This window comes from Gallinula chloropus (genome assembly GCF_964237585.1).
Source record: "Gallinula chloropus genome assembly, chromosome: 5".
NCBI classification, from domain to species: domain Eukaryota; kingdom Metazoa; phylum Chordata; class Aves; order Gruiformes; family Rallidae; genus Gallinula; species Gallinula chloropus.
Window position 1 is genome coordinate 28,846,300 of NC_140090.1, and position 24,313 is coordinate 28,870,612.

The following is a 24,313-nucleotide window of genomic DNA, read 5'->3' on the forward strand; positions in this document are numbered from 1 at the left end:
TCTCCTCTACCCTACTAAATGTTTTTATAATTTGACTTGTTATAAAATAACTATTTCTCTAACAGGCATCTAGAAGTCATGAGCCATCATCCATTCCTACCTGTTTCAGAGCTCTTTTGGCTAGTTTCTCAAAACTCAGAGGACTTTTTCAGCCCTCCACCCTCTCTATTGGCATTTGATTGATCCTATCTTGCACAACTACTGAAGAAATGAAGATGGCAGGCCATCTGTAATACAAACAATATTATTACATGAGAAAGCACTAGAAATAGACTATAATGCACTATCCAGAGGAGCAGTTCAGCAATCGACTTCCAAGAAGTTCCAGCTGTTTTCACCTGAAGAGTTTTAGAAGCACACATCTCAGTTTCTAGTAAATCAGTACCTTCATAAACAAAAGGGTCCAAGTTGTCCTTGCGTACCCCAAGCCCCTTGAAAACATGGGCCCTGAAAGGTAAGGTGGAGTTTTCTTGTATGTTGAGGAGCTGCAAAAATTGACATATTTGTGTAAAGCAGCTAACATTGCACTGAACTCTGCAAGCTGGAACTTGCCTCAAGGACTTGAGAGCATGCTTGACAGCCAATGGCTACCTCTTGCTATCTTACAAACTTACTGTTATAAAACGATAGTGTACAGTACTACCAGCATGACTTATGACTTACAGAGGGGCCTAAAAATACTACTTGGTTTTTATACAGCCACACATGCTAAAAGAAATCCTAAACGTGATCAGTAAGCATTATTTGCCAACTGATTTACACACACAATTTACAAGAAGCTGCTTAACTTCTGAAAATTGAACCAGCTAATCCATCCTCACAAGTGGGATACTGCAGATGAAGCAATACTGCTTTTTCCATGACAAGAATTTGCCACTACTGCAACCATCAGCCAGACTATAGCTACGTTATTGCGTGACAAAGATACACACATTAACTACAGTTTGTACGTTTTTCTTATTTATTCAAAAGCTAGGGGATGACAAAAAGGGTTAAAATGCTTTATACGACCTATTTATTACATGAACAAATACTTAATCCAAAGGGACTCATTTTAGAAGCCCCTCTGTCCAAAAACCACACACAAATTAGGTTTTATACACAAATGTTTATTTCTCAAATAAACTTCCCCATTAAACACAAGGAATGAAATCTAAATCTTCATAAAGATGAATCCAAAATGAAATCCCTCCAGTACATTGTAATCACTGTTATCTTGGTCACTACTGGCTTTAACTGTTTAACATCAAAAAACAAGGACATATTTTAAAAAAAATCATGCTACTGGATTCCTAACTCTGCCTCTGACCAGCTCTATACTGATCTCCAATATTTTAAAATTTTACATCATCAAATCTGAAGCGTTTAATTGAGGAACAGCTGTGCATTAAACACAAACAACTGCACAAGAAGATTATAAGATGTAATCAAGTTCATAACGAATATAGGTGTTCTTTTCATCATTATAGATCCTTGGATAATGTGCTATGAGAGCATCCTGTGATCCGATGTAGATCGAATTATAAATCTTCCAATAAACATCTCTGACTTTCCTGGCAGGGTGAAACAAACCCTAGAAAACAGAACAGAAAAAAACCACATTAACGTTCATGACTAAATGTCATTACTGAATTTATCAACTTTGGAACAATAGGCACTTTAAAAAGCAATTATAGTAACTAACACCACTTACGACAAAGAAGGTGCACAAAATAGGTCATTCCCAATCTTTGTGACTATCTAAACTAGCAAGTAATAACAAAGCATTAGAGACAGATTTTCTTATCTCGCTGCTTCAGGGAGAAACTCCACTGAATGTATTTCTAGTTTTGCATTCTTCTAAAATAAAAGTTTAAACCTGATGCGGTATATTTGAATGGAACAGAGTCTTATCTTTGGCTCTGCTAACTGTGGTTTGTGCAGAGAGCACCAGGTATGAATACCCAACATCAACTACTATTAAACCTAGGAAAAAAGCAGCAGATTGTGAAAGCTTGAGAAAAAAATTGAATATAAGAATATACAAGTAATATTTGCCTAAAATGCACTATGCAAGAGACTTCTTTCCCCTTCCTTACTGATTGCAGTATCTTTGTGCTCTGGCCTCACACACAAAAAACCACACTGCAGTGAAATTCCATTCCTGCAGGCAACCAATGATAAAGTGCTGTCACATCTCCTCTACGTCGACCTGTATTACATTCACCCTTGGTTCCCACCCGTTGTGGGCGTTTCGATTCTACAGTGAATGCAGCAACCACTGTTCCGTGCAGTTACGCAGAAAAGGGGCTTTCAGATGTTACTGCCAAGCATTCATTTAGAAAAGCTGCACTGATTGGTGCTGATGTAATGATACAAATACTGATCAAAGCACTCTTTTCTAGTGCTTCACACTTGCAGTTTTAAATGTCTTACTGGTTTGCTTGGCTAGCAACAAATAACATTGAATTAATGCAAAACCCATCCTCCTGTTTGCTCTCATAACCCCTTGCAATATTAATTTATTCTCTGGACATAAGTTAGTGTCCTCAAACCTGCGTGATACTTTTACAAGTCAGACTGCCAGACTTCAGCCATTTTGTATTCTAAGTTACCTGCTACCTCTACGTGGGTTCCTCAATGTATTCAGCTACCTTTCAATATCTACATCTGTTTGCAGTGTATTTCAAGTACTAAAGTACTTGGTACACAGTACTGTGTTTAAACAATACTTTAAGAGAGACACCAAGCCACAACGTTTTCCTTTGCTGGAAACCATCTTCAGTTGACTCTCTTGTCTCCTGGAAAGAAGTCCTGCATGATAATTGCAGTCTCTGCTATCCTGGCACGCAAGAGGCCATACCTGTAAACAATACTGCAACATTCTGCAGGGACCAATAGCAACTCTAAGGCCTTCCAGAGCCCCCATAACGGCCTGAATGACGTGAGGAGAGGTTTCGAACACATTGGGCCATACGTAATTTAACAAGTGATTAAGAGAATCTTCACAGCCAAACCCATAAACACCAAGAGACATATGTTGCACCACGGCACTGGCTGTTTGTCTGTGTACAAGATCCCTGCAAAGAGAAAAATGGTCTGTTAATAAATTATATTTAAAACATGACAGCACAAACATAATATATCTTTCTCAATAACACTTCTTTTGAACACACTAATGTAGACTTTTAACCCTTATTTACTTACAGGAGACAGCAGAGGAACAAAAAGCAGTAAACTAAGGACGGAATTTTATGACAAATTAATTCCGCAGCAAAAAGTACTAACAGAAATTATCAAAAGCAGTTTGAATGTAACAAGTCCTGACTCAAGATGACTGTATCATTTCGATCCTCCAAAGTATCAGTAAAATAGGAGCATATAATCTGAATTACTTGCAGACAATGATTTCTAAATTACGGTGGTCAAACAAGGACAATTGTGCATTTGCTTTCAATAAGACCCAGCTACATACTCAAAACATACGACTATGGCTGACTATCACAAACAGAAGGAAGGGCACTCACCTGTCCATCAACGCATCTTCAAGCAAAGGTGTAACAGCGTAAATGTAATCTTTTCCCATCTCTCCAATGTATTCAAACAGGAAAGAAAGAGATTTTAACACGCCATTCTGGACATTCAGTTCTGGAACTCTGTATTCATTCATGAGTGCAGGCAGAACTGTGAAAGGTGAGCATGTTTCAGCTACAATAGCAATTGCTACAGTAGTACATACTCTGTTCTGTCTTTCCTGTACTTTCAAGTTATTTAGTAGCGTAGCCAACACATCGTGAGGTCTGGAAGAGATAACATGTGTCCATGTCAACAGAATGTCAGTGAGAATTTGGGTAAAATTCGTTGAGCTTCAAACAAGTGGAAGAGAAGCAGGCATAGCCTTTACAAAAAGTTTAGCTAACTGGGAAACAACATTAAGCTATGTTGTGATTTAAGCAGCTGCAGAATCTTATTTTCATTACCAACATTTCTTTCTTTGCCAGGATTTAAGTTTTTTTTCCTGTGTCCTGTTCTGCCTCTTGTAACCTGTGGAGGATCAGGCTCTTCACTATTACTCTGATCCCACAGGCACTTACAAACTTCTACAAAGTTACAGACATTGACAGAAACAGGCAACGTCCTGTATCGGTAAGTGCAGATACAGCATTCCCTGGCTGCTTGCTTTATTCCCATTAAGTCAGTAATCAATCACTTATTTAAGAATATGCACAAAAAATGGGAATTGTGCTTCAGTCTACAATTTTCTGACTTGCAGTGTTGTCTTAGTGGAAAAAAAACTTTGGTAATCAATAAAAATATTGATTTGGGGATAAATAAGAGAAGAGAGATTGAGTATTTAAAGGAGAGCTTACGAAAGTATCAAGACAAGGTCTGAATGCTTACCACAGTACCAAAAATTCCCAAGACAAACAGCTCCTACTACCAAATTATACTCTAACCTTGCTCATCTGCAAGTTTAGTTCAGAAGTGCAGAACCCTTTGTTAATGAAGGATAGTTAATAGGTGACTATTCTCCTTCTACAAAATTATTAAAACCAAGTGTATGCATTTAACACGTTAAACGGAAGAGTGAATATTTCTCACCAGAAACCTCAGAATCATCCCTATGTCCAGTACCTGTGCGTAGAAGCACACAAGCGTTAGACCAACTTACCCAATAGCTTTCGCAATATAACCAAAAGTGTTCACTGTGGCTCTTCGGATAGCCTTCTTGTGAGCTTTTAATAATTCGAGCAGTTCAAAACAGATCCTCATCCATTCTCTGGCAGAAACGTATTCTGCACCTCTGAAAAAGAACAAAGTGAGTTACCTCTTCAGTGAGGTTAAGCTTCTCTCAACAAACCACATAAATGGCAGCACCTATCCTTTTGTTATCAACAGATGGATGTTGCTTAAGTAATTTCTTTCATTAGACATTTGCTAGCATCAGACCTTTGCAGGTTAGTAATCTACTCAATACGTAATATATAGTGTGCATTCAATGTCTGCATAAATGGATAACTGATTGCAAAACAATATCATTAAAATACGTTCAACAGACTGTCTGCCAAATATCTCATCTGAAGCTTTACTCACAACTTAGGAAACATCAGGAGATAGGACAATAAATAGCCAGATACCAAATCTCATACCCAACTTTTGGTTTTGCTACAAGGATTGCCAAGACAGAGGGTCAAATATTTTACCAAGAGTCATCTTACCTGTCTGCAATGCGCCCAACAAGATCAATACAATTTTCCTGTACTTTCTCATGTCTGTTCTTCAAAATAGGAGTAAGTCGTGGCAGCAGATCTTTGATTGGTGGTGTCATCTTATGCATACCTATTGAATTCAGGGAAGCATATTTAGTTTCATAACACCTTTTAATTTTAGTCTTGAACAGGTATGTAATCAACACACAAACATACCTATAACATTCACAATAGCCTTAAGTGCTCCAAGTATGCTGCCCAGTACTTCAGGATATTCTTCTCCCAGGTACTCATACAGCACAACACCCAAGTGTCCCATTAGTTTTTCCTACAACCAAGTAAAAAGATTTAGAAGATAAATTGTTCTTCCACCATTACTATGACATATTACAGCGACATTGGTAAAAGAAGTTAATACAATACCTCTTGGCAAGTCTTCATGACAACTGCAGTACGAGAGATCAGGTCAGCAGCCTGCTGCCTAACTTTAGCTGACTTGTTGTTCAAACGCCACAGAACTGTACCGCAGATTTGTGGCAAGTAGGGTTTAACTCTTTTGCCTAGAGCATTAACCACTGTCCCAAAACCATTCAGCATCACAGAATCCTGAGTGTAAAAACAACAAAGGAAACATCAGCCCAAAAGCAACATTACATTTTAATTAAACTAAATATAATCTAAAAATTGCAATTAAAATTGTACCATTCCAGAGCTAGTTCCTGGATTTCACTGATTAAAGCACTGCAATTTTATGAAGGATTCTAAAAACATAATTCACAAGCATACGTTTCTGTATAACTAATAGTGAGCTAGCTTACAATTTAAGTGAACCAAATACTAAACACCCTTAGCCATACCTCTGTGGTTTGTTCCTGAAAGGCGTACAAGATACCATCAATAAGTTGTTCTTCCAGTTTGTGATCAATGTCTGCTGCTCCCAGATTTCCCATTATTTTCTCAATCGTTTCCATGACCATTTTTCTGTATTGCTCAGCCTCATCTTTCAGATCATCCACAATTCTAGAAATAATTTCTGCTGCTCCAACTTTGTTTGCCAGTTCCACAGTTGTATCAACCAACTGAAATATAAAAATATTAAGTGAGCAAACATTGTTTAATATCTACCATGTCTTGAAAATAAATTCCGCTAGTCTGAAGATGAGAAACAGCATTATGCATCTGAAGTGCAAACGAACAGCTGGTTTTACCTTCAGAAACCATCCAATGTTTTAAGCAAATGGGGTGAACTACCCCACCTTTCAACTCATGTAGACTTATATCAACAGATGTAAAACATCTGGATAGTCCGCTAAGCACCTGTGATCTTCTAGCAATGCAACTTCTAAACAGCTAGTCCAAGCAAAATTCAGCTTCAGGACATACAAAGCAAAATTAAGCATGTAGTCTAAATGAATGCTCTAATGTGAATTTTGTTTGACTGTAAAGAATTTTGCCACTAAAAAAAAACAGAAATACCTGTCTGTAATTTCTTCTGTCCAATGCCATTCTGTGCTGCCAGAAGTGCTTGAAAAAAGGTGGCAAGATTTCTGTTTTAATGTAGTTTGCTTCCACACCATCTGTACCACAACACTGCTTTACAACCTGACAGGAAATAAAAATCCAACAATTTTAATTCTGTGTAGGGGTGGGGTTTTTTGTTCTGCTTTGGAGTTTTGCAGGGGGAGGGGTGTGTGTGGGAGGGGTTAAGAAAAAAAAAAGCATTTGATATTTATGCTAAACAATCATTCTAACATACCTTCAACACAATTTTTTTCATCTCTTCATCAGGAGACTGGAACTCTCTGATAAGGATTAGCATGACTTCCCTGGTATAATAGTTCGCATACTCGGCATCCATGAGTGGAATCAGGTAACCAATAGCCTTCAAAAAGGCAGCCAAACCCTATTTAAATACAAAAATATGTCTCTTATGAGTTAGAGAAGGTATACATTCGTTTCAGTTCAAACTAAACTATTTGAGACATACCTTTCCTCTGTGTTGACGTATACCCTTCCATAAAGGCTTCAGAACAGAATCAAATGACTCAATACCATAGGGAGTAGCTGCCTCAGCCAAAGCAGCAATAGCCAAAGCACTGATGGTGCGAACTTTCTGCTGCTCGTCTACAAGACCTGCAAGAGAGTTATGTTTGGTACCACTTCTTGTATTTCTCACTTGAGTTCAAAATAGCAAAAACAGAGGGACAGTATAAATGGGATTAACTTATTTTCAGGAAAACTGAACCACTATTGCTCTATCAGAGTCTACTTAACTATTTCCCAGTGTCAAACGAACACATGAAAGAAGGCCTTTACTACCACTGTGACTCAAAGGGGTACGAAAATGTTTCCAAATCTATAGTGAATTAAGAACTCTTTGCCCGGGAAAGCAGAACTTACCATGTTCAATAATTTCAACCAAGCTCCGGAGATGAGGCAAGATAGCACAACCCATAAGAATAGCAATCTGCTGGACAATCTTGATACCAGTGTGCCTAGCCTGCCAGGACTTTTTGCTTTTACAGACAGCTTTCAAGAAGGGTAACAGAGAAGGAATGCCCAAAGCAGAGGCAACTACGGCAAAGGCTCGAGCTGTTGTATTTCGGACATACTCATCCATATTATCAATATCAGGTCTCATTGTGGAGATCATTGTGGCCAAACCAGCAGCCTGAAGGAAAAGCATACAAAGCATACCAAGTGAATTTATAAACAACAACAAGGTTTACTCTTTCTGCTAAGCATTTATACACACAGCTATAGGTAAGCTAACTCAGTGCCTTCAAGAAACAATGGAACTTTACCTTTGCCAAGTTGGAAATAATTTCTCTGCCTTCTACTCTCGCATAGTAGTCTTCATCAATCAACAGTGGTTCAATGACGACAAGGATCTGAAAAAGATTAAGAAATCAGTATCTCCTTTCATTAATACTTTTAGTAGTATTTCCTACCCTATTAGATTCCATGAAAGAGATCATTCCATGAATTCAAGCCTAAAGCTTTATGATGACTTGTGGGAGCCTGGCTAGCTGATCAAGGCCACATCTACTTGCGCTTGCAAAAAACAGCCTTAAGAATTCACTAACAAGGGGCTGAAAAGCTTGGGAATGAGAACCTGTAACGAGATTTCATGGTACTTTGAAATTCCATTGTGGTGATAAAGACCTGATACAGTGCAGATGGCCTTTTCCCCCCCTATTCTGGTCCCTAGTTATGTAACCCTCAGATGTATATAAGCAGCTACCGGCTTGAATAAAGTGAACTGATTACTTTTAACCATATTGGTGTGTAGTCTCTTCCTAGCGCTGCTCCGTGCTTCCAAAGCCCCTGGACATAAATTATTTTCCAAGATCTGGATTTTGGACATGGGAACACGCAACAATGACTGGATAAAAATTAAACCTATTACGGTTTTTACAGCTCTTTGTCTCTAAAAAAGCTGGCTTGGAGATGCTTCCTACATCAGATCCCCTTCCCACCCTTCAGTGTGGTATAAACATTATTATATCATGACTTAATACTTAAAGCTCTTATTTCAATTACACTACAAGAACTTAAAAGTTTGGCTTAAGAGGAAATATGAAAGCAAACTGCATTTTAAGAATGCAAATAAAACATACGCTTCTCCCAGCGATGATCAGAAAAAGCAAAATCAAAGATGGAATACTGAAATGCAATAGACCTTGTGTACATATGGTCGAACCAAGTCATCCAGTTTGTAAAGAATTCTGTCAATGACTTTGACAAGCAAGTGACGCTCCTGATCTTCAAGCGTTGGTGACATCAGGAGAGGCAGAATCTGATTAAACAACGGCCCTGCTCCAAATTCCCGAGCTTTATCAGTGATTTGTCGCAACGCAGCCTAAACAAACCAAACAGCCTATTAGTTAAACAAAGAAAACAATTCTGACTATACAAAGCAGACAGACATTAACCAAGTCAAAACATGTAACCACAGACTTCAAAATAATTGCTCCTACCACTGGAAGAGCCTACTAGACAATTTTAGGATGATCTTTAAAAAAAATAATGTGTAAAGAAGCACCCTGACGTTATGTCCCAAATGTTCAATTTTCAAGAAAAACATGCCCTGGGTCTAGTATTAAGAATGGCTCCACCTGAGGAAGAGCAGCATATACAGCACTTACTTCCATGTAGGTAGCTGGTGCTATGTTCCATCTAGGCCAAAACTGTGCAGAAGACACTGCTAACACATCACATAGCGTGTATGGCTTAAATTTAACTAAGAACTATACTGCTAATCTAAGCCTAAGAAGCAAAATCCAGGAAATTATGAAGCCCTCTAAATCTCTAAGAAAATATTACATCAGCCATATACCATTTAGTGACATTACTGTACAAAAAGCATCAATACTAAATATTACATTGAATGACAAACAAAGCAACTCAGAAAAGAAAGCACTAAGACTATATTGAAGAGAATCCCACAGACAACTAAAACTGAAAACAAACACAGATTTTTGAAAAATTAAATTACATAGTTATCTGGCAATTCATCTTACCTTTCTCATGGGAGGCGTGCCATTCTTTATTTTCAGAAGTAATTTCATTATTTTTCTCTCCTTCTGTTCTTCAGGACTCAGAGTTGATTCATCAACATCAACCTACAAATAATTCCAAACAAATAAATAGGCACTGCTTTGTATTCAAAAGGAATTGGGAAGCTTTAATCCGCATGAGTGAAATCTCACTTACCAGCAGTTTATCGAAGTACTGGATATCATCTGGTTTTAGGAATGGAAGGTTACCAGATGGCTGGTCATTAACACTCTTCATAGTCCGGTCCTCTGTCTGCATGTGGAATCCAGTCATACCACCCAAAGGTGTCGGAGTTGCTGTAAGCTTACGTGCTGGAGTGCGAATAGGTACATAACCAGCTGGTGGGGGAAGAACCTACAGAATAAAATTTATATTATCAACACAGATATAATAAAAAAAAAGGAAGGAATCAAATACAAAACGTTACTAAACTTCTATCTTCCAGTTTATTTGTTTGGGCATTTGTGCAAGTGTCCTTGAACATGTTAGATGCCATATGCACAGCAATACAGATTCACTGTGATAGTGTGCATTACTTCCTGTCCTGTACTGATGATATATTTCAGAAGAAGGCTCACTTCCACTGCTGAGAGCCTGAATAATAAATTTTGAAATCTCTTTACAAAGTATTAAAGAAGCACTTTATTATCTCTATCAACACAGCCTACTTGCTGACTTAGAATTTGTGACCTATGTTTTTCTTAATCTGGTCTTAATATTTTTATTGGTCCATTCACAGCTCATTCCTGGCCAACGGGCACTTCTAACATTGAGAGGCAGTAACAAGGGGCCTCTGAGATCATCTTCAGTTCGCCCTTTCTAATGGATTTACAATCAACCAGTAACTGAATTGATCAGATGTCTACAATCAATGATCAATACTGATCATTGAAGCAATCTACTTCTGGGACATCTTAGTTGAAAATAAAAAAATAAAATAAAATCCCTGGCGGGGAAAAAAAAAGCCACCTAACATCCTGGTCTGCTGTATTTTAATCCAAGTTAATTACCTTATACCCTTCTGGAAACATAGCATCCAGCTCTTCATCAGAAAGTGGTCTGTTTCGCTCATCAATTTCCCTTTCCCAACGCCAAGCCTGCAGCTGTTCAGGAGTCATGCTCATGATATGACCTATATTTAAATTAAAAAAAAAAATTATAAAGTTTTCTTAAAAATAAAAACCAAGTTGCTGTAAGCATTAAAAATTGTAAAGTCGGCATATACTGACTGCTCTGACACAGGCAGGAGAACGTATTTGGCAGAAAGCTATTTCAAAATATAACTTAAAGGTAAATGCTCCACTTCACAAAGGAAAGCGAAGCCTTTGAGAACGGACTGGGCTTACCTGGTGTAGGAGTTGCCATGTTCATAGCTGGTGTACCGATGGGTGTTTTGCCAGGTGTCAGAACAGGAGTGCTGCCACCCATCTGGCTAGCAGGCGTTTCATCCCATCGTGACTTTCTTTTACTTGCTCCTGGGGTTGGTGTCTCACCAATGGAGTCACCACCTCTATCTGTACGAGGCGTCTCAGCCCATCCACTGCCATGTCCCGGAGTATCTAAGGAAAAACAAAAGAACTTTTGCAGAAACCTCAACCATATGTACTCCAGCTATAGATTCAATACCCGTACCCACTTTCAGTATCTTACACTTATGTCTACACAAATCAACCAGTATCAAACAAGTACACTAGACAAAAAGTAAAGACTACTTCGGTGACTACTGAAGACACAGGCATTGCACTACAAACACAGAGGTAACTTCATTTTATGAAAAAAACACCATATTATCTTCTTGCTAGATCTTAACATAAACAGATAAAATTCTAAAAAATACATACCAGCTCAGATATTCTAGAAATTGGACCAAGTACTACTCCATGTATTCCCTTCGTAAAAGCTTAAATGTCTTTAAAGAATAATGGGGTTTCACCTCAATCTGACACATGAGCTTCACTGAAATTAGGTAGGTGAGAAAATGCTTCCAAAACATGTCTTAATGCTGAAAAAAATCAGTTCCAAACCACCACACATAAATGTATTGCAAAAATCAATTCCACGTGAGCTCCTTTCCTCTGTCCTTTACACATTAAAATCCCAACCTGTGTCAGTTGCCAGACGCACACAAAACTTTGATGCAATATTTGAACCAAGGTGCTTTCACAGATAGCAGTTAAACTGACAGGCAGGATTCAACACTACAGAAACATCGCTTCATATCAGCCACTAGATGTCAGAATAGAATCAATTTGCATAATTTCTGAATCAACTGTTTACTTAAGGTGGAAAAAATCCTATATGATTAATCATTCAAAAATCATGATGTGCTCTCCAGTTCACTGCAATACCTCTTTCTGTTTTAGGTGTTTCATCCCATCGATTTTTACGTGCACTGGAAGTGGCTCCTCCGTGGCCTGGTGTTGCATGACCTGGCGTGTCCCGTCCTGGTGTTGCAGCTCCTGCTGGTGTATGACTGGGAGTCGGATCCCATATTTTTGAGCCCGGGGTAGCACCAGGAGTTTCACTGCCCTTTGCACGGCCTGGAGTTTCATCCCATCGCAGAGATGGTGTATGTCCAGGAGTCTATGCAAAACAAAAGCAGAAGTATTAATCTCTCATACCATACAGTAAGAGACTGCTAGTTATTAACTCTACTAAGAAACTTCTAAAATTCAAGTGGATTAACATTTAAAATGTCTTCTATAAATAAGATGAACATCAGGATTATTACCTCTGCTTGATCCCAACTGGATAATTTTTTAGGTGTAGCACCGGGAGTCTGATCAGCTGTCTGATCCCAACGGCGTTTGCGTTTTGAAGGCGGCTGAGATGCGGCTCCATTGACGACTTTAAGCTCTCCAGCTTTAGCTTTTTCAGCTAGTTGTTGCCTAATTTCCCTCTATTCAAGGGCACAAAAGGACAAACATAAGAAACATTTCTTAAGAAGGCCTCTTCAGCTTCTAGCTTTAGAAGATTTTTTTTTCAGCTCTATCACATTTTTCTGCTGTTTTTTGAGGTTTTGCTCAGATAACACACAATTAGCTACTGGTTTAAGTTCATTCACTTCAAATTCTTGCATATTAACAGAGCAGCTGTCTTTGGAGGAGTTGTTTTTAAACGAATACATGGAAAATTTTGAGTGCAGTTTCTGTCACAGATATGTGTGCCTTAAAACCGTTACTCATCTGTTTCAAGAAAGCTCCACTTCAGTAAAGTAAAAGTGGATGAGTCAGAAAATGTGTTCATGTGAGGTACATCCCACAACATAAGCCCTGACACCCTTAATTAAAATTCTGAGATGACACTGTTAAAACAGCACACTAACCCAGACTGTTCTTCACTTATAAGTGAGTCCATAAACAGTAATATTGTCAAAAATATGGAATAACACCTCAGTTAAGTCAAATAAAGAAAATCAATATAAGCCTATAGAGGTCACTGGAACTACAAGGTCCTGAGGTCTTGCTCCAATTAACAAGACGGCACAAGAAATTTCATTATGTTGCCAATATCTTCTTACCTATTCAAATAATTTTTAATAGTCATGAATTAAATTAGTTTGGGGTTTTTGTTTTTTAATATTTGAAAACAAATGGCAACTTTACACCATTTTTTCACAATGCAACATCCGTTCTATGTCCTTCAAAAAAAGCCTTGTAAAACCTCTCTGGATTCCCTTTAAAAAAGAGCTCACAAAACCAAACATCTCTGACAGAATACCCCTCTCTCTGTGACTGCTATGTTTTGTGTCTCATCCTCTGAAAGAAAAACAACAAGAAGTGCAAGTGTGGTAAGAAAATCCAGATTAAAATACATTGATCCTATTTCTCCCTTCATTGTTCAGGTATTCTCTAGAACGGATGTCGTTCCAAACTTTGGCCTTTAAAATCTACTGACTCTCAATATGTGAAGAACAGGATATTCCTAAGAAAAGGCCTTAAGTCAAGACAAAAAAAATCAAGAGAATTTCCATTCCCACTTCAACATTCTTTCAAAGGCTGTAAAATGAAACTAAGTTCAGGTGGAAAAGCCTCCCCGCCACACACCTCTTCTTTTGTTAAATGCTGTTCACGCATAACATCCATGTACGTTCTGGCATTCATTTTAGGATCTGGTGTCTTCCCTCCTGTGGAAGAGAACAGCAACAGGAATGGAACACAGTGAGTACAGGATAAGCAGAAACTACTACTGATTTTTTCTACTGTCCTGCTCTAATATTATACTATTCCATGATCATTTAATTTTTACTTTTTGATTGAAATTTTTTTAAATTATATGTATCTTACGTTTATTCAGTTTGCTGATCAATTTAACCTGTTTGAACACAAACGTAACTACTGCAGTTTCAAACAAATATTTTAAAGCCGATATAAATGATAAAATGACAACACAGTTAAGAGTCTTCAGAAGTGATGGGTTCCTGGGTTGCTAATCCGGAATACGTACACTTTCGTGCCTTTGTCTCCATCAGCAGTTCTGACTTCAAGCAGCAGAATAGAAGCCTAGAAAATTATCTCTTTACCATTAGTAACACTTTGGAAAGATATTTATATTCAAAACATTACCTTGCGTAAGCTGTTAAATCCTAGGTTTTATCTGACTATAAATAACTATTGCATACCTAATGCTTTACCACAAAGACCCATTTATAAATTTGACAAATCTGGACATGTCTCCCAGATCTTCTAGCATTATATTGTAAAAGGGCTTCATTTAAAAAAAAAATAAAAAAGCCAAACCACACAACCCCAAATCACTGTTTGATGACATTTTCCCCCTCTCCTCTTCTCAAGGTACAATTGTGATTGGGAGCTGAATGTAATACAGCACATATACCCCCACAACGATACTCACAGGTAATGGGTTTTGTATACCATATGCTGTTTTATGCTGTGTATCTTGCATTAATTTTACTTTTAAATACAAGAAGCCCAACTTTATAAAAATTAAGAATTGTCAAGAACACCACTTTTCTTTAAGAAAAATGTGCAAGTTTGCTATACAAGTGGTATAGCATTGCAATTTAGGGAAAAAAAATAAACTTCTTTAACATTTCTATGCTGAAGATCATTGCCCAATTGGCTGTGTCATTCTGACACTAGCTTTGATAGGACTTTCCTTTGGAATACTTTTTCACCATAATCTACACAGGATGTGTTGAACTGCACCCTTAAGAATGCAGACAGGACTGGCATATAGCAGTACTGCTGTAGGAAAGAAATTAAGGACAGTTAGTATGGGCCTGTGAATTCTGACAATACATGTTTATATCAATTACAATTAAGCAAGTAAAATAATTAATATCCCTATCAATTCATGCAGGCTGAAATTCTCATTCGTAAAACCTGCAAAACACCTACTAATTTAAAGCCAACAGGCACCTTATTGCCACACGTGAAACTCACTCACCTGAAGAAAATTTCTGTCAGACCCACTAATACCCCTTTTCCTGACTTGCATTCTAAAATTATCAGAACAGACTTGAACTATTAACAGTATCAAAGTCTTATATATGCTTTTGTTTCTTTGAGCTGTACCACCTAAGTTTACATAGGATGGTAAAAATTATGTGCTCTATTTTGAGAAACAGCATTTCAAAAGCAGTATCCCTGTACATCTATGACTTGGCATGAGAACTTTCAAGGTACTGAAAGAATCTGAGCACTCAATACACAAGTTGTTCAAACTATAACGCACAACCCAAAACAAAATGAAAAGAGAAACCTTTAACCCTTTGTGTTTCTATGGCAATGGCTCATTATTTTCTTGTCCTTCTACCTGGAAAGAAAACTTGTATTATAAAGATGAAGAATATGGCATCTAGGTTTTCAACCAAATCTCTATGAAAGGGGGATGTTTAAAACAAAACTAAGTTTATAAGCATGCCAACAGAAATCAAAGGGCTAAAGACAATTGAAGACAACAAATGTAAATGGGTATAGGAAGGTCAAAATAAATTACCATCTGCAAAAGGATCAAGACGCTCAGGGGAAATTATCATCATCCGCCTGTGCTTTTTGTACTCATCTTCCCGATCTGCAATCTTTTGAGGACGGTGCTCTGCAAAAGGATCATACTAAAAGCCAAAAAAAGCTTGTTAGTCACATACATGAAGAACAACATGGAAAGTGTCTGATGACGACAAGCCTGTATTCATTTTCAGTATTACTAAAAAGGCCAACTTGTTTTTAATCCCAGCTATGCAGGAACGACAGAACACTATGCTAATATAAATTTTATTTCTGCAACTGGAATTTATAAACCAGCAAATTTTTGTCAGAAATTAAGAAGTTTATTCGTCTGTTACCAAAACATTTCATGCTGTCAACCTTTCCTCTTCTTTTTGCAGGGAAACTTAACACTACTTCATATGCTTTAAAGTTTCACAGGAAAATATTCCAGGAATATAAACCCTAAATGATTAGGTTTGGAGGTTTGGTTTTTGGTTTTGTTTTTTTTTTTTCACAAAACCAGAAGTACAAAGGACGTTATGTTGTCAAGTTATTTTCATTTTTTAAGTATCTGACCTATGAAAACTTGAGGTTTTTAGTTTTAAGTGTATACACCCACATTGCCTTTACATGCAGTAGTGCCAATTTTTATCACCCTGTGGAATTCTAAACTAAAGCAGCAGCTTACAGGAAAATTTTCCAGAAGGCAAGGTCTGGTCTCAAAAACTTTAACACTTGTTTCCCCTAATACCTGCAGCAGTGTTTTATTGTGCCTTCAATCAAGACTTACCTGTTCAGTAGACTGTGGTATGTCATTAAGCAATGCCACTGGAGCATGGTACCCTGGCTTCTTCTGGCCAAGCAAACTTGTAGATGGGTAGTCATCATCATCCTGTCAGTAAAAAGACACAGCAAATTTGTCATGTTGATATTATATTTAGACAAAATAATATCAAATTAACATACTGTGGCCATAGAAAAGATTAAAACTCCAAGCAAGCTTTTTAATATGGCTTGTTTTATCACTCTGAAACTGATGAATCAGATAAGCCTACCCACATCACTATAAAGGCAGGCATTCTATAAGACATCACTGTAAGACTCAGGCATTCTGTGATATACTCATTTAATCAAGTATGTTGTCTAAGATATACAAATTCCCTATTTCATATTAGCACTACTGATATAACTCCCTAGTTGACATATGAAAACTTGTGCACAGAAATTCAAACAATGTTTTTTCTTAAGAGCCATCTAAATACAGATCAAAACTTCAGTATGTAACCCTATTAAAAAATCTTCAGAAACAGTAAAAGAAAATCAGAAATATGTTAATTCAGTTATACCTTCTCAATCACAATAGCAATAGTAAGTATTCTGAATGTGCAAGATGCTTTTGCTATCTATTTGCTTATATTAGTAGCTGGTTTCTGTGCAGTAAATTACAGCAACCTAGAAGAAAAACTGCTCTTAGAACTATGGACCCATTTTAGTGAGACTCTACAATGCAAATTTTTTAATTAAGGAATTCTTATAAGTCTGTAAGTGACACATGGTACATCACTGAAAAAGTTTATCAACTAGTACTAAATTGAACCTAACAACGTTCCTTCCTCCTAAAGATACAATTCACTCAGTGCAATATGTAATCACAGATGTATTTGTGTTCTCAAACTACATTTTTGACTGCTCCTGCAACTGAAAATGTGGCCAAGTGTTTGACAATAGAAATGAACATAAAGAAACCTTAGAAGCAGGATACATCCGGAGAACATAATACAATGGAAAAGCCAATTTGCAAAAAAAAACCCCAAAAACCAAAACACTCTAAAATTGGAAGTAGAAATAGGAATCTTAAAAGTTAAAATTTCTTGGCCCAAGTTCTCTCAGTTGTTTTTCATAATTTTCCATCTTGGCAGTTCATTATTCCAGACAAAGCTAACACTGATAAAGTACTAGGCTAAAATTTCTTGGCCCAAGTTCTCTCAGTTGTTTTTCATAATTTTCCATCTTGGCAGTTCATTATTCCAGACAAAGCTAACACTGATAAAGTACTAGGCCATACCTTTTTGCCTTCTGCCTTGGCCTACATGACTTTTAAAGCACAAGTCATGAAGTACAAGCCAGAACTTAGAAGCTTTCTGGACAAGACATATTTTGTCTAGTATGGCTTAAATCACAGTAACTGCTTTTACATCAGCAGTTCTTAGTAAAAATTACCCCAAATTAAGTCAAAATACTTAGCATGTGTACCCTAAACAAATATATAAAATCACTTACATCTTCCAATTCGGTTGCTGCAATAGAAGTAACGTATCCAGCAAATCTGCTGTCACTGCCACCATAAATTTCTTGATCATAATATCCTGTGGAATCAAGGCCTACTCCTTGCGCTTCATCAAGAGCAGGCTTTTTTCCTTGAATTTCTCGAATTTGTGCTTCGATATCTAGGGTAAAGATACACACACACACACAAAATCAGCTCTTTTTGCACATGGACACAAAGTGTAATACTCATGTTTACTATTTCAAAGAGTATCTCTACAGAAATAAACCAATATGACACATAAAACTACAAAATTATCATAAGAAGTTTTTACTTGTTATTGACTTGTAATATTATGCAGCACTGCCTACATCAATTGTATGGCCTAAAGCGAACAATTCGAACCCACTGTTAATGTATCTCATCTTTCAACACAGAGCAGAAAAGGGAATATTTTTCAACACTACACTAACACAACACTGTCTCAACAAATGTAATCCTCTCATAAAAAAAGCCTTTCAAAATGTTATCACCAAGTAACAAACCAATTTTGCTAATTTATGCAAATCTGTTCAAAAGATGTGACAACTGCCTGAGTTGTCACATGTGAGAACACTTAATAAAAGAAGACTGCATTGTGTTATTTAACATATGCATAACTGTTTTATCTTTGAATAAATAAAAAACCCAAAACTTTTTAATGTGCCACTGGATACCAAGCTAGAGGTTGAAAGGGGGGAGAGGGGGGCAGAAGGGGAAAAAAAACCCCACTAAAGCCCCACAACACAAAAATGTTAGGACCAGTTTCTCTTCACTCTGGCAGTTCCAGTGTTAATTACTTGTGACTCCTGCCTGCATGGCCATCTATCTCTGAAGAGTCTACCTTTCTTCTGGATAACAAAACTCCCCTTAAGCAGGACAAATGGGAGTTTAGCCATTCTCTTAATGTACTAGGGTCTAATCAACTCTGGTGGCTGTCTTTGACCTAAGAAATTTGGTACTTTCAAAAGGAACATTAACCCATTAATCTGGAAAACAAGGAATCAAATTAAGTCACAAATTCTGTACGGGTAACTGAACCTGTAGTTTTACCTTATGAATCTTTGCTATATAGCTATTAGTAAGAACAGCAGGATTAAGTGTTTGTGTACAGCCTGCAGAACTGGCAGGCACAGTAAACCTGACAGCAAATCTGCAATTCCTTCTGTGGTCTAGTGGGGAAAGAAACAACCGAAGTAACTTTCTAAACTCATCATGAGTCCCACGCATTAAAGACACATCATGGTAGCTGATGAGAATCTTGCTGCAGTCAGTCACAGGCTTCCATCAAGTTTTTACAGGTCTCTACAACAGGATAACTTGGACAGTTACTTCTGTGTTACAGAAACTGCCTTGAACACATAAGAAGCTGAAACCTGACAAATGCCTTATATTGCTGTCCATGATCACCTGCTGAATCCTGCCCCCAGGTACATCCGGGTCCCCATAAAGTCCTGAACAGCACAGGCGATTCAGTGAGTCCAGAACTTGAGACACGTTGCTCCGCAATATGTTACTTCCTGGAGAAGCAGCAGAAATAAACTACTGCCAAATTAGGGATCCCTGTCTTGACCACAGAGGTCTCTGATCATCTTTACAGGCATACCACATGTATCCTGTTTACCAGTTTCATCTGAAGGTATTCCATTTTTGTGAAGTCATCCTATGGCATAGTTATGGAACTGAAGCAACACAGATACTTTTCTTGCAGATGTGCTTTAGTAATTTCTCTTTCTTTCAAGGAGAAGATCACATTCCTGGTTCCTTTTGCAGCCTGGTGCAATGCAGCACTAGCATGAAAGGGAATACCTACCCAAAGCTTCCATTGCTACCAAGGACACTACTAGGATCATGCTCTTAGAGTACAATGGAATCATTCTAGTAACTAACTGCTCTTTAGAAATAAGAAACAACATGCTGACTCTACAGTAGCATATTAAGTCCTGATTGCAGATCCACTCTTGTAAACAACATCAACACAAAAAAGCCTTCAGATCATGCCTACAATGCAAAGGCCTTTCCATCATCTCTCCACTCCATCAACCTGTCCATGCAGCTTAGCCAGATTAAGCACCAGCAAGTACCCTACCATGCAGGATGGGCTCCATGCCATCAACAGCATCTATTAAAGGAATTGGGAGATTTCTGCAGCAAAAGCCTTGATACAAAAATCGTTTCCTACTAATAGTTCTTATCAATACATTACATAGTAAGGCCTTGTTTCCTTATTTTATTTTAAAAATCACTCAATTTTCTGAAGAGGGTATGGATCTCCTTGATAACTGGCCTTCTACTTTAAATTACGACTACAACTTTTTGCATACTAAGGAGCACTGATTTTCCTACAGCAAAACCTGCTGGGTTATCTGTAGCATAAAAGGAAGTCTGCTTAGGGTGTACAGGCATAACAAAGTCCCACTTAGGGCCACCATAAGTTTAAACTAATGCCATGCACTCTAAGAGCTAGTTTAAAGAAAGCCTTCTCTGAAGAAAACAGCCATTTGAGATGCCCCAAAAATCGCTTTAGCCAGAAATTCTGAAAGGTCTGCAGCCAGAGGTAGCCTGATTGCAGGTTTAGAAAGCATCAAATATTTAGGTGGAAAAGACTAATTTGACATTACAGATGTGTTTACTTTCCTTGATCTAACCGGCACTTTCTTGGAAAAAGCTCATATCCTATCCAACAAAGCACTTAAATACAAATCAAATTAAGAAAGGGTAGATCACAAAACTTAAAAATACACTGTGTAAAGCCTGTTGGTTTAGTCCACCAGGACATGGTTGGGGGCAGGATTAAAAAAAGAAGGGGGGCGGAGGGGAGGGAGAGAATATCCTGTGTATTATTACTTTGCATTTTACTCTTTTTAATAAATTTTGACAATTTAGAAGTGACATGCACAGCTGACCCGAAGCATACCGTGTTAAATATTATTACAGTAAAGGCTGCAAATCTAGCTCTCATACAGATCATGACAGCCTTTCTCAAAATACATAATCCATTACCTACTTGCAACATTTGGATTGCAAGACTATTCAGCATGAAAAATGGAAAAAATAAAAAATCAGACCTTGTACTGAAGTAGCATTTGACAACGTAAATAGTTTCGATGTTTTCGTGCCTTATCATGGTTTTGCATATTTAGTTTGCCCTGTGCAGCTGAATTTCTAGCTACTTTAACACCTTCTGTCTCTTGTGTTTGGAGATTTCTGTTTTCTTAGCAGGGAAAAAAACCCCAGATATTCAAAACTACCTTTGAGAGCATACAAAACTCAAGCATTTATTGAGGCTTTATATAAACTGCCCTTTAAAACTTTACTTTTCAGCCTAAAACAAAGAGTTGCCCCCCAGGCTAAGTAACTGAACCCTCAAGCCGTTCTGAGATCTCTTTCAATCTGTTTTGAACGCATCAATCAACGAGTAACAAACAATACAAAGAAGTGAAACACCTTCTATGATAGTTCAGTAACAAACAGCTCAATTTGGAAAATCATTCAGGAACTGAAAAAAGAAAAAACGATAGGACTCAGAAAAAAAACAACCAAGCTGTTCGGCTAATCCCTCCTTGATGGGAAAGAGGGCATTACATGATCATACCCAGGTATACAGAATTTCTATTTAACTACATGCAACCCCCTCACTCAAAACTTGTTCTGGTACAACGCTAATCAAAACACATGCAACTGGATGTCTGCTTTCGTGAACTTCAATGGACCTCCATATGCTTTAATAAACACGCAATTTAAATTGTAGTTGGGTGGTGTTTTTTGTTGGTTGGTTTGGGTTTTTTTTCCGGGGTCTAGTTTTTTCTTCTTACTTTCTTCTTAAATTAAAAGCTCTTTTGGTAACAGGAGAGGCAGAGCACTGTGATGGGCAGTATTTCACAACACGAGCCTTTTGCACATCACAGCATACAAACAAAGTACAACTTCTGTTTATTCTAAAGAAACGTTCTAGAATGCTAACAAATAAAATTTCATTAAATAAATTTTAAAAATTAAGATAGTCTAAGATTTTCTTCATCTTCATCAAGCCAGGTCTGCAGTGTTAAAGACTACGTTAAGTTCACTGCAACAGGAGACAATGCCCCCTCCACGTAAGAAGTTTTTCCAGGGCAAAACTTACCGCACCCAAAGGCAGTGGTCACTTTAGCACCATGCCTACCTCACAGCATACAACCACTGTACAGACGTAGTTATTGATTAGTGAATTATGGGTTTAAGTTAGCAAACCACAGCAAATCACCTATCATAAACAGAAACATGGGTGAAAACCCAAAAACAAAAACATATAACCAGTAAAATTCTAAAAAATTATCTTGCCTTAGGATAATTAAGAATGCGGCAAGCCGAGAACACTGTCAAAGAAGCTTTAATTCACGCCGTAAAAAGCTAGGAGCTGTAGTGAATACAGCCACATAACACCTCTGAGAATAACATTCTGCCTATGAAAGCCCTCACTCATTAAACCGCTCAGAAACCAGTTTTCCTACGTAAACACCCAGCCGGCAGGAAGTCTTCGTGCTAAAACGGCAGTTAAATGCTTGAGACCTCACACCGGTTTTTCCCCTCCTTCGGGGCATTTTTCTCAAGGAGCACTACATCGACACGACGCTTAGCAACAGCTCAGGCCACGCTGGCTTTCCGCGAGCAACAGCCGTTCGCCCTCCCTCTCTGGCCTCCTGTTTACTGGGGCTCAGGTCGAAGCGCTCACTCGGGAGAATAATCTTGTGATATTGACATTTACGATGCGAAACTGCGTAGGCGTATAGCGCGATTTTTACTGAACGCCTGCCGAGGGCTCGACGCGTGCGCCAGGAAGGGGCTGGGGCCGCGGGGAGCTGCGCGCAGAGAGGCGAGGAGCGACCCACGGACGGCCTTTCGTGGAAGCGCTGCTCTACCTCGGCTTCGTACCGGCAGGCGGGAGCCAGCGCTACAGCGGCGCCGCCAGCCCAGTCAGCAAAACAGGAGCTGACCGACACGGTCCCACTCGCTCCCCTTCCCCGCGTGGGCCCGGCTACCGCCACCCGCTCCCCTCGCCCGCACACAGCGAGAGCCCCCACTCCAGTCGGGTTCCCCTCGCTCGGCCCTGCGGCCCCACCCCCTCGGCAGCCGAGCGCGAGGCGGCGGCCCGGGCATGGCGGTGACACAAGCGGAGACGCCATTACAAACAGGCCCGACCCACCCGCCGCGGGGCGAGCCCGCTCAGCCCCCACCCGAGGAGCCCGCCCTAACGCCACCCAGAACCGGGGAGAAACACAACGCAACGACCGAGCGCACAGATACGGGGCGCGCGGCCTGAGGTGTTTCTGGGGCTTTTTACCTTCGTGGGTCTTGGCGATCTTCGCCATTTTGTCCACAGCGAACAACGCCGAGGCGGAACTGGCGCGGCCCCGCCACTTCCGCTACAAGGCGAGGGGGGGGAGGGGGAAATGCCGAGAACTCAGCGCGCATGCGTAGGTGTGGGTCGCGCCGCGTCTCGCGAGGCTGTGGCGAGTTGCGCAAGCGCAGTAAGGGCACCGTGCAGCTGCCGTTCTGTCGGTTGGGCAGCCCTTCGGGCCGGGGCCAAAGCCCCGCCCACTTTGAAGGATGGTGCGGTCGGCGAATGAGAGCGCCGCTGGGCGGGGCGTGGGCGGGCTCTTACGTGAGCGGTAACGGCCGGTCCCGAGCTGGCAGAGGAGGTGGTGGGTTGTGGGGTGGTGAGTGGGCCAGGAGGGGCCCTGGCGGCACGGTGGGTGGCTGAGAGCAGGGACGGTGCCGGAGCAAACCCCGCTGCTGCGGGAGAAGGGGGAGGTAGCGCGCCTCAAGGCGCCGGCCTGAGGAGAAGCGGGCGCCAGCTGCCCGGGAGAGCGGGACAAGGCTCGGAAGGGGGCTGGGACATTTGCGGTGCCGGGGCATCTCGCTGGCAAAGTACAGACGGCTCGGCTCCTCCCGAAGCGCTGTCCCCACGCTGGTGCAGCTCTTCTCACGCCGTCCGAGCTCATCTACCAAGTGTAGTACCCGCCGTCCCACCTCGCAGGCCAGTTCATAGGGAGCAATGTCTTCAGGCCTTCACTCGAGAGTAAAAGCTGTTATGTGTATGAATGTAGAGAAGCCCTTCTGTCACCTTCAGGTTAGAGAAGGGATTAACTGTGCTCTTCCATTATCTGGCTACAAGCTGTCTTCTTCCCATCTGAGACACCAAAATGATGACGATGTAGTGCTGATAACACCCTGATGTTTCTAGTTGCTGTCAGACAGTCAAGGACTTTCTCAGCTCTTCATGAGAAAGGAGGGGCGAAGCCAGGACAGGTGGCCCAACTGACCAAAGA

At 39.5% G+C, this 24,313-nt stretch overlaps 1 protein-coding gene across 2 annotated transcripts; it reads right to left on the reverse strand.

The window, feature by feature from the left end:
- Positions 1–1,088: 1,088 nt before the first annotated feature.
- Positions 1,089–23,358, reverse strand: SF3B1 (splicing factor 3b subunit 1). 2 transcript variants are annotated; one of them, XM_084264362.1, is made up of 25 exons: positions 23,326–23,358; positions 17,981–18,147; positions 16,491–16,592; positions 15,711–15,825; positions 13,796–13,875; positions 12,481–12,648; positions 12,098–12,332; positions 11,096–11,308; positions 10,760–10,881; positions 9,906–10,103; positions 9,713–9,814; positions 8,872–9,051; positions 7,994–8,080; positions 7,590–7,860; positions 7,177–7,322; positions 6,946–7,092; positions 6,666–6,791; positions 6,047–6,268; positions 5,613–5,795; positions 5,406–5,517; positions 5,199–5,319; positions 4,652–4,783; positions 3,507–3,779; positions 2,843–3,059; positions 1,089–1,573 (listed from the first exon to the last, which is right to left on the reverse strand). In XM_084264362.1, exons 1-25 carry the CDS (start codon positions 23,351–23,353, stop codon positions 1,415–1,417), a joined length of 3,906 nt encoding a protein of 1,301 aa, XP_084120488.1. In that variant the 5' UTR covers positions 23,354–23,358; the 3' UTR covers positions 1,089–1,414. The 2 variants fall into 2 exon arrangements, with proteins under 2 accessions (XP_084120488.1, XP_084120487.1); XM_084264361.1 differs by lacking the exons at positions 15,711–15,825; positions 16,491–16,592; positions 17,981–18,147; positions 23,326–23,358 and adding an exon at positions 14,196–14,252.
- Positions 23,359–24,313: the final 955 nt, after the last annotated feature.